The sequence below is a fragment of the Myotis brandtii genome, unplaced genomic scaffold, assembly GCF_000412655.1.
Source record: "Myotis brandtii unplaced genomic scaffold, ASM41265v1 scaffold457, whole genome shotgun sequence".
NCBI classification, from domain to species: Eukaryota; Metazoa; Chordata; class Mammalia; order Chiroptera; family Vespertilionidae; genus Myotis; species Myotis brandtii.
The window spans coordinates 741934-756110 of record NW_005367475.1 but is presented as its reverse complement, the minus strand read 5'-3'; the positions used below and the strand labels follow the sequence as shown (position 1 = coordinate 756110).

General features: G+C 40.9%; 1 protein-coding gene across 7 annotated transcripts in view; it reads right to left on the bottom strand.

Annotated features, from left to right (window-relative positions):
• ZNF532 (zinc finger protein 532) overlaps positions 1-14177 on the bottom strand; it is a 103054-nt gene that overhangs the window by 23218 nt on the left and 65659 nt on the right. For 5 of the 7 annotated variants that reach the window (XM_014546932.1, XM_014546934.1, XM_014546933.1 and 2 more), the window contains 3 exons: positions 10862-11038; positions 5514-5676; positions 1544-1825 (listed from right to left, as the gene is read on the bottom strand). In XM_014546932.1, coding sequence (XP_014402418.1) covers positions 1544-1825; positions 5514-5676; positions 10862-11038 — 622 coding nt within the window. The remainder of the gene's footprint in view (positions 1-1543; positions 1826-5513; positions 5677-10861; positions 11039-14177) is intronic. The other 2 variants (XM_014546930.1, XM_014546935.1) reach the window with 2 other exon arrangements.

The window sequence follows — 14177 nt, the reverse complement described above, 5'->3', positions numbered from 1 at the left end:
TTCGGCTGTAAAATAACTACTGGTATTTACATAGATGGCTTATCACATATTGAGCCTCAAAAACTACCTAATACTTACAACCCATGTTGTGAGAGGCTCTGGCCTATTTAGAGAGCCTGACGTTGAGATGATGAAATGAGCAATGGGCTACTAATGCCATATATATTCCGTAAGCAACACATTTTTATATGAAGAGATACTGAATTAAGTATAGTTAGACCAAATGCAATAAAAACATTTTTATGCTATTTGTGATCACTGTGACTGATGTACTAAAACGGTAGCTTCGTGAGTAGTTCTAATAAATGATTTCAACAAATGAGATTACAAAGCAATGCTTAAAGCGCTTCATGTAACAGGGATCTAGTATATACCAATTACAAACCAATTCCTAGGCACTCTTTACACAGGTTCCCCAAGGTCAACTATGTGGTTTAATTGGTTTAAGTTAAAGTAGTAAAATGGTTTCTTTCTTTACAGTGTAATGTGTCTGGAGCCACTAATCAATTTTAGATTCACCAGTGGGACAAGCTGGTACTACGTACCTCTGGGTGCAATACATAAAGAATACAGCGCCTGTGATGTATTCCTATCTAAAAATTCAACCTGAATCTAATTAAATTTCTAGAAACTATGGGATAAAGAGAAACAAGTTAAACAGTATCAAAAGGAAGCCATTACCCAAATCCAGAAACTCGGGCGACATATATCCAATTTTTTGAACAACTCAACGGCACATTAAAAAATAAAATAAGAGGGGATGAGGTCACATATGTAATACCTTAATCAATAAAGAAATTAAAGATTAAAAAATAAAATAAAATAAAATTGCTATAGAATAAGAGACATGTCAGTTACACAACAACTAATGCAAAGCAGACTCTCTCTGGATCCTGACCAGAACAAACCAACTTTGAGAAGGTCATAATAATATTAAAAAATAATCTTGTTAGTTCAAGTCTAACAATGAGCATTTTTTTAAAAAATTTTTATTACTTGGAAATGTGTACTTATTATCTTAAAGAGAGAAAGAATATACATATTGCAACTCAGATTTATCAGTGATTTTGAGTTCCAGAGCTTCTCCTAGATACTTTACGGATGAGATCCCTCTTCCCACTACCAAACTCAGGAAATAATCACCTAAGTCATAAAATGCTACTAGCAGTTTTCAAAACATCCACTTTCCTTCTCTCCTGTTTTCTTTCGTATTTGTCATGTGGCTAAGAGGTAAATTCACACATTTTCTAACTTTGGTTCACCTTTGTTCTGTTTCCTCACGAATGTGGTAGATAGCTCACTGCCAGCCTCGGTCGGTATAAGTAATGGAAATTATTAGCAAAATCACAGAACAAGATTGGAAGGGCTCGGATATGTCCCTTTTATAGATAAAGAAACTGAGGCTGAGAGACACTGAGTGATTTTTGAGGTCACCCTGCTACTTACTGACAGACGCAAGCCAAGAACCCAAGTCCTGGAGGTCTGTTGGGTGCGCTTCCTTACACCCAGGGGGCTGGGGCGGGGGTGGGGCTTTCACGCGTACCTTCCCGTGCTCCTTCCTCACGTGGGAAATGTAAAGATCTCTTTGCGTGAATAGGCGGTCACACTCCCAACACGTCCACCCGAGGCTGGCCACTTTCTTGGGTTCCATTGATTTCTTCACAGGAGACGAGGATTTCTTTTCCAATATCTCTTTCCCGTTCATGGATCTGACGTCCTCCTTGATTTGATTTGCTGAATTTTGAGTTGCGGGCTTAATGCTCAAAGGCAAGTTTATACCCAAGTTTGGAGGCCCTTCAATACTTTTCAACGATCCATGCATAGACTATGTCATAAAAAGAGAAGAAATATCTATCACAAATCACACCACTAAAAGCGACCGCATGTGGGTTATCTCAATGCATAGGACGTTCACATGTGACTTACATTCACTCAGAAATAAATATTCATATATCAAGAAGAAAACCTAAGCAGAATATGTGCTTTAAAAAGATAAAGAAGTAGTATTTGTATGTCAACTAAATATGCATTTCTAATTCAAAACTATTTTTGAAAAGTTATTTGCTTATGCCGTTCTGAAACTGTTTAAAGAAGGACTTCGGCCCTAGCTGGTTTGGCTCAGTGGATAGAGCGTCAGCCTGGGGACTGAAGGGTCCCAGGTTCGATTCCGGTCAAGGGCATGTACCTTGGTTGCGGGCACATCCCCAGTAGGGGGTGTGCAGGAGGCAGCTGATCGATGCTTCTCTCTCATCGATGTTTCTAACTCTCTATCCCTCTCCCTTCCTCTCTGTAAAAAATCAATAAAATATATTTTTTTAAAAAAAGAAAAAAAAAGGACTTCGGTACTGAGTCCAGATTATTCCTGACACTCCCAGTCAGCACAGGGGTCTCCCTACAACAGAGCACCTCTGGGAAAGAACATTTCACTTTCACATACTGGTAGGTGTTCGAGGCCCTCAGTTAACCAGCTTTAACAAATACCTAAGACCCATATGCTAACAGCAAACCCTTCTCCTCCCTTTCATATTTTTGGAACACTTGTAACAGTTGAGGGGTTTGCTGGAGTTTGGGGGGTCATTTTAATCTCCATGCACCCTGTCTAAATCCATCCTTTCTTACTGATAGCACCCAGACTTGTGAACTAACTATACACAGTAGATACTCAGAAAGCCTTTTTTGAGTAGATACTCAAAAAGCCTTAGCTATTTATCCTCATTATCCTCAATAGCTTCAGTTATCCTCATTATCCTTCAGTTAAATGCTCAGGATTTAAAGTTCGAGTGTGTTTGATTCTAAAGAAGGCTCACATTGCTTTTTGTTTTGTTTGTGTTCTAGAAGCACGGAGTAAAAACAGACAAAGGAAGCAAATCAGCCCATGCCTCCCTGTGGTTTCTCTTTGCCTTGAGCCTCTCCATAGAGCAGTGTCCAGGCTGTGGCCAGCCTCCAAGTGCTCAGCCGACAGAAAGACATGACAGGGCGCGTCCTCTGAGGCCCCTTAGTGCAGGCAGGTCTCCCAGGTGCTGGCTCCGGCTCATGTTCTCAGGCCGGGTCTTCCCTAAACAGAGCCGAGAAGTAGCCAGCCTTCCTCAGTTCTGCTCACCCCAGAAGGGAAAGGGGTTCTATAACTTTCTCCTGAGCAGAGGTTACAGGTCCACCCTGTCACAGGGGCCTGAGCTGCATGTCCCATGTTCCTTGGCAAAGAGAAATCTGGGGTGAGACGGGATGTCTGGGCTCCCTAATACTGTGCTTTGCTTCCTTCCAGCTTCTGGCTTTTTACAAAACAGAAGCCCTGTTTTAACAGTTAACCATTTAACCCCCCCAAAAACTAAATCCAAGACCTAATAAACTTTCCCTACATTTCTAGGCAAATGCATTTTTACTGAGAAGTTGAAGAAAATATTAAAGTATTCTTTTATAAAATAACCTTATGGTGCTAGAGAAATTACAGAAAAGCAGCAAAAACTTCTGCAGTAACAACAAGAGAGCAATGGAATGTGTGCTAGAGAATTTCTAACTTACACATCCTATTTTCACATGGTAAGTGAAAATAAGATTATTTAGTTAAAACAAATTTTTTAATAACAGAAATTCAACTTAATTCTTTCAGAGTTGATTTTTCCTTAGCTCCAGTCACAATAAATAACTTGAAAGTTTACTTTGAATGTAAATGCCAACATGGAATAAACCTGCATTTCACTGGAACTAAGAAGTGACATGAATTGGGTAAGACTGGGCAGCTAGAGACCTGCCTTTAATGCATGTGGAGAAACTCTGCTCCTGTGCTATTCCTCCCAATTCCTTCCTCACGACGAACTGACCAGCACAGGCATTAAGGAATGAAAATAAATTCACAAGAGCTATGTACATATCTTAAAAATAACAAAAACAGGCTGCCCCTAAAACTTGATTTTCATTCTCACCCATCCCAAACACACCGAGGCGGGGTAGTATTTAAAATGTATAGAACATACTTGAAATGAGACCATTAAGTGAGTGGTCACTCTCACTATTTTCGTATCATGTCCTATAAAGGTTCGGATGCATAAAAACAATGCTTTCCTCCTGTAGCCACAGATTCTACCCCTCCTCTTCAGCCTCTATTTCTCGGGACCTTGTATTCCTCCAAGTTCACTATTCACACAGGGGAGACCTTAGCCACCAAGTCGATGATGACCCACTTCCAGATGTAAAGGTGAGTTCCAGAAAGCAAACACCTTAAAAGCCTTTTAAGGAGTAACTTTCCTTTGCGTCCCCTCCCCATATAATATATTAAAATATTTGGGTCTAATCCCAATTACCCTACATTTTTTTTAACAGTTTTCAGTTTTTCCTGATCATTCATTATGCACTGTCAAGACAGTTTTATAATTTTAGCAAAACCTTTAATACCCTAAGAGGATTGCACTGTACTTCAAGTGAGAATGATGAAACACACCACCCGGCCCATGCGCTTTATTGGCCCTAAGAATGTCACACCACCACTACCTTCGCCTGGCCTCTAATGCGCAGACTCATGAAGACATGAAGTCCTGTGCAATAGGCACTATGCCCATGAGCTCACATACGCACAACACAGGAAATTTCAAGGCTTAATTGTCCATTCATTTAACTAAGATGAGACTAAACTAATTCAGACTTGATTTGCTCTTTCAATAAATGGACCTTTTTGTGAAATGTATTAAAATAGAGAAAAACTAAGGAGAAAGAAATTGAATTCATGATAATATTGAATCTGTTGTTTCTCTTTATTTTAAAAAAGTTAAAGTCACTTTAATCTCTGAGAACTAATGGATATTCTCTCCCAATCACATAGGAATAAACTTGTTTTACCTACCACAGTGGACAGCTAAGAGGCTAGGACTAAGCTCAGTCCTTCGTGAGCTTAAAAGGCTGTAAAAAGATTAAAATGTCCCCTTTGAGGGTTAGAGTTAGTAGTCCAAGTTGGACATTTATTCATTTCATTAACTGAACACCATCAGGTGCTAGGCACTGTGCTGTATCCTGGACATTTCATAGTCAATTTACATGCAACCTTGATAGAAGGGGGAAAAAAGACTAAAGATGCAGGAGCATCAATTATAATGCAAACTTAGTCACTTAATTTCAAGGGAAAACCTTCATTTTTCCAAATACACCAATATTTATACCTATCAGACAATTTGTCAGAGTCCCTTTCTATTTCTAAATCCTATACACCAAGTTTCCAAAAAAGTGAACTCACAGTCATCATTTTCACCTGCAGAAAAAGAGAACCCTATCACTTTATTATGATTTTAAAATCAGTGCATGCATTTGTTACTTTGTGTTGATCTTTCATGGTATGCAGATGAGGACTTGGGAATAAAAGCACCCTTCAGTGGAGTGAACATGTACATTGCTCATTACCATCAACCAGCATCCATCCCTTCCCTCGACAGCCCACATGCCTTATGGTAATCGGCTGCTCACCCTTGATTTATGACCAATGGATGGATCTGGGATTCATTTAAAAGACATGAGAGAGACGCACACACCTTGATATGGTCCATCATGAGTTGCTTCTGTGCATATAAAAGAGAACAGTCTGGACACTTGAAAACAGACACCTTCTGGTTTTCGATGTGTTGGTCAAAGTGGCGATACAACAGGGTTTGCAGGGTAAATACGGTGTCGCACATGGAACACTTATATATTATTCTAAAACAGAGAAGTGCATGGACACGTCAGTCAGCCCCCACCGCTCAAACCAAAGGAACTTTCATCTCATCTCAAGACTTCCAGAGGCAGCGGCAATGAGAACACATAAACATGGTAAGAACAAAACAGTTTAGCGTTGAAATAAACTTTTGAAGGCAACTGACATCACTCAAGTGCAGATCAGTCTTAATATTTTGGGCAAGGACTTAGGCACATTTGCTTAGAAGTCTAAATGAATGACCATTTACGACTCACAGATCTACAATGGACAGGTTTTCATAAGGTCTCACTTGGCAGTTAGTAAACACTGAGCAAAATCACCACTCATGCTTTTTTTTTTTTTTTTAAAGATCAGACAAGGAATGCGGCTCAGTGGTGGTGCTCTAACCTGAAAAAGATTTTGAGGAATGCACTAAGTAGGCCCATTCCCATAACAGCCCCATAACAGCTCAAGCTGTCACTTGTGCCAAGTTTTCACTTGGACTTAGTAGCAATTTTACACTTGAATGTCAACATTCTGTTCTTAACAAAGAAAGCCCACAGAAAGGAAAATCCACACTGCAACACCTGAGTGTGCACTGGGCTTTCACTGGCTTAAAACACTCACGTCCACTGCAAACGATTTCCGTACCTCATGTTACTACCAAGCAGCCTCCTTAAGTTAGTTTTAAGCTAACCTTAAGCCTCCTTAAGCACCTTTAACCTTCAGGACATAATACATTCTATCCAATGACACCTCCCACAGAGGCTCAGGCAAGAGATGTCCAGAGCAGTGAATGTTCCTAGACTCCCGGCCACAGTACCTTCGCCTCCAGTGAATGTGACGGGTCACCTGTGAACACCCCTGCCCACAGTAGGTCGCCCACTGTTCCAGGTCACCCTGGTCCTTGGGGGAAGTCCTGGAAGACCTCCGTCTCCTTTGAAGAATGATGAGAATAGGTGCAAAGTTCTAGGGAGCAGCTTAGGAAAATGGCAGAGAAACAGTGACTGAAGGTGAAAGAGATGAAAAGGGAACGCTGAGGTTTCACCTGGTATTTCAGCAGCAAAGCTAAAGAAAGGAATGCCTCTTGTATCCACTTGTCTTTCCTCTCAGGGCCTTTTCAACAGAACACTTCTCATGTACCCTCCACCCTCACTGTGCATGTATTTGTCCAAAAATTACAGATTTAACTTTTTTCTCCCCCCCCATAAAATTTATAAATTTAATTGGAGTGAGTGACATGTTTTTACAAGGTCTTGACATGTTAGTTTGGCACAGAGCACAAGCACCCTTGACTGGGACGGGGGCAGTTTTTAGGATCAGACACAAGTTCACCAGACTGCTCCAAGGTGGCACACTACCATGGCATCATTAACTTCACCAGACATGGCAAAAATGATCATTTCCTCACTGCCTGAAACAGCTTGGATTTTTAAACAGTCCAGTAAATAAGAGCAACTGTGTAAAAATGTTGAAATTATGTTGCAGACATATACCAATGACATGGAAAGATTTTCATGAAAATTAAAATAACAGGTAACAAGACAGTATGTATGATGTGGTTACACTTTTTAAGGGGGTGTAGAAAAAGAACAGAAGGCATATATCTACCATCATCTCTGCTGGATGGCAATACACGTATTCCTTTCATTGTTCTGCTTATCTGTATTTCCTGATGTTTCTGTAATTAGCATACAGCAATAAGGGAAAAAATAGCCTGAAGAAAAGAAGTAAGATTACTAGGTAGGCTACAAATTTTCTCAGGATTCTATTCTTACTTTTAGAAATAACTACTTCATGACAAATGGCATAGCTCATTTTATACATGCTCCATTCCTTTGGAGTAGGGGTTTGTTTGGTTTCATTTGTTGCCTTCTACTTAATAGCAAGGAAAGTATAAAACAGCAGAGAATCATTTACTTCGGCTTTTTTCAGGGGAACAGGTTGTTAACATATTATCAGAATTCTGCCCCACAAACTGCTCTAAACACAAAGGGGAAATGGTGACACCAACTGCACTAGATGATGCGGTAATGACATCAGCATGACAAGGACAGGCGGGCACAGCAGGTCCCCAGTGTGACGCAGGGAAGATTCCAGCCCAGGGTGCACTTCCCGAGTGCATGAGCAGCTGTTTCAGATGGAAGAACGCTGATGAGACAGGACGATTAAATGCAACATGGGGTCCTGGATAAAAGACAATGTCTCAACCATTGCAGAAATTTTCATGGGCTCTGTGAATTGGGTGGGAACGTAATTGATACTGACTCCTGACTGGGAGGCAGAGGCAGAAAACACTCCCATCTTTATGTCATGATGCCCAAGATTCCGACACAGGAGAAAGACAGACACAGAGAAGGAATGAAATGGAGATGCTGACAACTGGGGAATCTGGGGGACGGGGTGCAGGGGTTCTCCAGAGTGTTCTTCCAGCTTTTTCCTGTAGGACAGAAACTATTACACAGTAAAAAACTGATGCTAATGAACCGCACGGGAACCTCAGACACACAGGGACAGAATATGAAGATGGAGCCAACACAGTGGAACCACCACAGGAGCCTGCCCGGCAGTGGAGGGAAGGCAGTCACAATGGGAGACCTGTGCTCACAGACCGTCTAAACGGGTGCAGCACGGTGAGGAGACCATGAGGAATGCAGGGTGTGGGTTCTCAGGGGTGTGGGAATGGCAAACCGGAAAGTGTGCTTAGTCCTGGACGTCATAAGGCTCAATGAATGGCAGAGGAACTAGACTATAACCAAGGAGGGGAGAAACTGGAGGAGGTGGGGAGAGAGGAAGGAAAGAAGAAATAGAAAGTTAAAACCAAATACCCACACCCAGGTCCACTGGTAGCAACCAAAACTCTCCAGAAAAGAGTGCTGCCCTTGAAATGGGTGTGAAAACAAATGAATAAAGGTTCTAAGCTCTGATATCCCTGCCACAAGCCTCCTCCATCACAGACTGAACTCAACCAGGTGCACTGCACTCCCCTGAGCACCACACGCTGCCCTGGGAACTCACGCTGCAGCCGCTTCACAGGACACTGAGGCTCAGCTAGAGCAGTGGTCGGCAAACTGCGGCTCGCGAGCCACATGCGGCTCTTTGGCCCCTTGAGTGTGGCTCTTCCTAAGCCTTAGGAGTACCCTAATTAAGTTAATAACAATGTACCTACCTATATAGTTTAAGTTTAAAAAATTTGGCTCTCAAAAGAAATTTCAATCGTTGTACTGTTGATATTTGGCTCTGTTGACTAATGAGTTTGCCGACCACTGACATCTGCTTGATGCCCCCTGAATCCCAGGGCCATGGTTCAAATTCCGCTTCGGCCCACTCCAAAGTCCTCTACCCTGCAGCTACGGTGGTTCTGCATGTTTTCTTCATTAGGAACTTATTCAAAACCTCTTTGTTCTTATACAATTCTAAACTCTGAAGTTCTCATTTACCCACTTACATACATTTGAAGCTGGCAAATAAAAGGACGGCCCAAAGCAGCAAAAGAAATTGCTGTCTATCAGATGTCAAGGAAAACACAAAAGCAAACGGACACAAACTGGATCACCATAAAATCCAGTATGGACACTGAAAATGATCTCAAATTACCCAGAAAAGATGAAACAGTGTTCAAAGTTTCCTTGTATACAGCAAGGAAGCATGCCTGATCTTACACTGAGAAGCAAGGAACAGAGCACTGGACAGCACCTAGCACATAGTAACACCACATAAACGCATATTATAAACCTGGTGATATGCCTGTCCAGGTGGCTTGGTTGGTTGAACATCGTCCTGTGCACCAGGTTTCGGGTTCAATTCCCAGTCAGGGCACATGCCTAGGTTGTGGGGTCGATCCCAATTAGGGCTCAGCTGATCGATGTTTCTCTCACATCTCTTCCCTCCCACCCCCACCCTCAGGTGAAATCTACAGCTATGTAGATTTCATATACATTTCAGCAATGAATTTGTTTTATTTGAATAAAAAACCCAATCTAAAACTTTATTCACTGGAGGGAATGACTACATTACTGTCCAGAAATCAGAAATCTTGCTACCATGAACACTGAAAACTAAAAAAATTCACTAATGTCCGTCTTCAGAATCAACACACCAAGTTGTATATGGATCCCCTGACTTACAATCTGTCTCATTTTGAGGATCTACAAAGATTAGAGTGGAAAAAAAAAAAAAAGATTAGAGTAAAGGTCTTTTTAGAATAAAATTCTGTATTATCATAGTTTTTAGTAAACATAGTCACTTCTGTAGTTTTAGTCAATAACATTTCCCCAAAACTAAAATTACAATCAAAGCCAAATATATATAATATGGCATATCGACATACTCTCTCCCTAAATTTTCCTTGATTATGGAGTTATGGGCAAATACATAACAACAGATGTGAGGCTGCCAATCTAGTCTCACATAATAATCAAATTCCACACTGCCACAAATAATACAGGGGCAGGGAACCGTGGGCAGGAACTAATGCTACAGAGCCCCCCACACTCCGTACGTGGGGGCTGTGTGCTAGGTAGGCATTTTGAACCTAACCTCATTTAATCCTCCCTCAAATGCTGGGACAAAAGCATTCCCCTCCCTTCACAGGGGAAAAACGGAGTTTGAGACGATGGTAAATGATGGTCCAATTTCACACAGCTGGTGTGTGGGGGTGGGATTCTGACTCCGGTGCCCATACTCCCTCTTCTTTCCAAAGCCACTTCTATTGCGGGCAGGCAGCCCACAATTGTCTGCTGAAGCACCACTTCATTACGAAAGACACACAAAAAGCAAAAATTGGTAACACCAAAAGCGAGATTAAGGCAAAAATGAAATTTACTAATCAAGGACATACACTGGCAATGAAATTAAATTCCATAACCACTGTCTTAAGTTGACTTCGTCTTATTAATGTTCCTATGAAAAGTGTATACTGTAAGAAAGAAACTATGAAAACATCGAAGGATGACAGTTTTTCATAGTTTTCCTAGAACGTGTTAAAATTATCTAAGGAAAAAGACAGAAGTGATAAATACAATAAGGGACATTTTGGACAAAGATGTCACCTGAAAAGAACTGAAAGATTTAGGGAGTTATGAGCATCAGAATCTGCCTGGTGGCATTGTTTTTCTTATCTTAAGTTGTATTCCATGGAACTCCTACCTCCTCTAAAGCACTAATAAATTAGTGGAGTACAAGTCAAAAGGCAGTGTGACTTACTTTGGCTCTCCTATCTTGATGCCAGGATGTTGTGTGTAGGCATGGGAATGTGTGCTGGGGGCAGACTTAAACGCCATTGGACAAATAGAACACTTGTAGAAGACTTCACAGTGAGAACCTTGGATGTGAGACTTCAGTGCGGCCACATCAGAGTACACAACATTGCAATGTACACATCTGTTAGAAAAATAAACACAGAGTCATTAGCACGAGACCATTACACGGGTGTAACTTAACTGGGTAAAAACTGAGTAAAATGAACACATTTTAAGTTTCAATAGCTTTCTGGAAGTAGGTTTTGTTTTTTTCTAATGATAGAACATCAAATTATTTTTATGTATGGAAGAAGGAAGATCATGAAGAAGAAAAATAAAACTCAAAAGGTCTATTTTTTTAATATCTTTAAAGTTTCTAGAATTGGATGTCCAGACACCAGACTGTGGTGAGACCAATGGATCATGGGGGCCATGATCAAGGCCAGGAACACAGCAAGCCTGTCTTGACTTCTGGCTTTGGAGGAGGCTCCTACATGCTGGATTATGTAGGAGGGTCCTGAGGTTCCTCCCCACCCCCTTTACCCAATGGCATATCCAGCGGAAGAAATCTCCCTATCTAATCCTATGTGTCATCGTGGAGGGACACAGAGGAACACATGAGCGCTGGGTCCGAGGCCAAGGCCACTGTTCCTGGTCCAGACTGCTGTGGTTAATGTATCCGGAGGTTATGGGTGCCCATTAGGTAGCGAAGGTCAACCACCTAGTTTGTCTCCTAAAAAATAAATTTAAGTCCACTCCAATTTAAGAAAAGACATGAATGATAAACTTCCGAAAAACCAACATCTCTAAATCGTCTTTAGCTAACCTCTTTACCTCTTGAATTTCTAATATTTCAATTACCTTATTTCTCGTTCCAATCTACTCCTACAGAAACACACTGTAAAATGTAGAGATACATTTCTCCCAAACCTCATCTTTAACACTCAAGGACTCCTAGCAACACTGAGTGTGTGTGACCATTTGATGACCTGGTTGTCCTTCTCTGTTGACATCAACTATGTGAATGGGAAAGCCGACCCGAGGAATGAAGACTGCAGACAGGGCCTGCCTTCTAGGAGGCAGAGCTTAGTGACGGCTCTATTAATCTAAGGTACTTCTATTCTTAGATCCCCCTTTTGAATTCCTAGAGATACTCTCAAAGCCTCAGGGGAATGGCATGCTCTGAATGACTAGTGTTCTATAAAGCGTGCCATGTTAAGCTTTGCAAGCATTTTATAAAAACCATTATTAATGCATTAGCATTTTAAATGGCTTAAAGCATATTGTTTAGCAGCAAATATAGTAGCAACACTAAATAACAACAGGAGAATAATTAAGGAAAGCTCCCCCATCTTGTCTACTTTTATTTTAGGCAATAAAGCCACCCAAGCATACTGAAATTATTCTGGGTTAACCTGAACTTGTGTTGTCTTGAACAGGTTATTATTGATCCTCTCTGGGCTGGTTTCTCATTTGTAAAATGAGATCTTTTTTTTTCTTAGTCCTTCCCAACCCCAGAAGTCTGTGAACCCCATGAAAGAGAAAGGTGACATAAAACAAAACCAGATGGGTTACTAATGAAACAGAAGCATCCTCTACACCGTGAGTCATACACAAAAGATTTTTCCCATAAGGGGTAGAAGGGTGGTATTCAAAGGGCAAAAAAACAAGGAAGGGCCTAAAGGAACAAAGAGCTCATTCTCTGAAGTTGCCTGGAGTGAAAGAGTAAATCCTCAAGAAAATCAACAGGATATTAAAGAATCTACAGCTGATAAAGGAGGTGGCTAAGGCTTGGTCCAAACAGCATCATGGAGGCCAAAGGAAAACCCTCTGCAATGGAAGGAAAGAAGAGAGAGAGTTGCAAAATAACTGCCAAGGCGTGGGAGAAAGGTTCAGGCTAACAAGAGGAATGTAAATAAGACAAACAGAAGTCAGAACTTGAAGGGGCCACACAGTATCCTAATGCTACTAAAAATCAGTCTGTTAATATTTAAATCCTTTGTGTTCTGGGTATCAATCAAGTTTCTCTTAATTTTTTATTTTAAAAATGTTTAAAGTATAGAATCCAATAAAATTCCTCTTTCTAAATTCAGATCCAATGGATCGAGAAGAAGGAAAGTTCAGAGAAATACTTGACTTTTACCAAATCAACCACAAGCTAGAAGCGACCCCCTCATTCTGTAGGAGACGCAATATGATCAAGAAAGAAAATGTGGCACACTGAATCTGAAAGAGACCAAAGAAGACTTGGAGCCGTGTTAAATTCCTCTGCCAAAAGAAAACAAAATAAAACAAAACAAAACAACCCTAGAAAGCCAAAAAGAAGAAAATATACAAGGCCAAGGGGCTGCTGAGCGAGCCCCAATCCAACATTGGACTGGACCATTATTTAAAACAGCAGGAAAAAAACTAAGATCAAGCCCAACCTGCGTGGCTTAGTAGTTGAGTGTTGACCCGTGGACCAGGAGGTCACCGTTCGATTCCGGTCAGGGCATATGCCCAGGGTTTCGGGCTCAATCCCCAGTAAGGGGTGTGCAGGAACAGCCAATCAACTATTTTCCCATCACTGACCCCTCTCTCCCTCTCCCTTCCTCTCTCTGAAATCAATAAAAACATTTTTTAATTAAAAAATAGTAAGATCAAATTATTTTCTATCATCTAAAGAGGCAAACATGAACTAAACTTCAGAATACACAAATACATAGTATTTTTACAACTACTATAAGCCTCATGTTCAGAAAAAAAAATCTATACTAAACACAAAAAAATTTTAGGTAAAATTCAAGACCCCAAATAGAAGCAACTCTGTGAATGTGGCAAAAGAGGGGGAGGGGGGGGGAAGAAAAGGGAGCTTCAAAGTCTCTGTTTTAAGTAGGAAAGGTATCAGGAATAAGTAAAGTTATCGATGTCCCCACTTTCTGTATTCATTCCAAACTAAGTTTACTTTCATTCTATTAGAAAAATAAACAAAGCATGTGAAGAAAGTTTGGCACCTGTTAAAAGAAGAGCACTCAGAACATGTTGTCCATCACTATCACACAAAGAATCCAGTATAGGGACTTTCTAACTGTGGGGAAAGAACCACAGCATCATTGTGTACAGATTCTGGGGAAGCAAGGGCACCTCCCATGTGTGACTTTCTTCCTAAGCACTTAGCATGCAGTTTGATTACCCTGTTTTACTCTAACATCCCAGTGGAGATGGAGGAAGCATCACACCAATTTTATAGACAGGGCACCAAAGAACAGAGATAACACGAATTAACACATGACTAGCAGAAC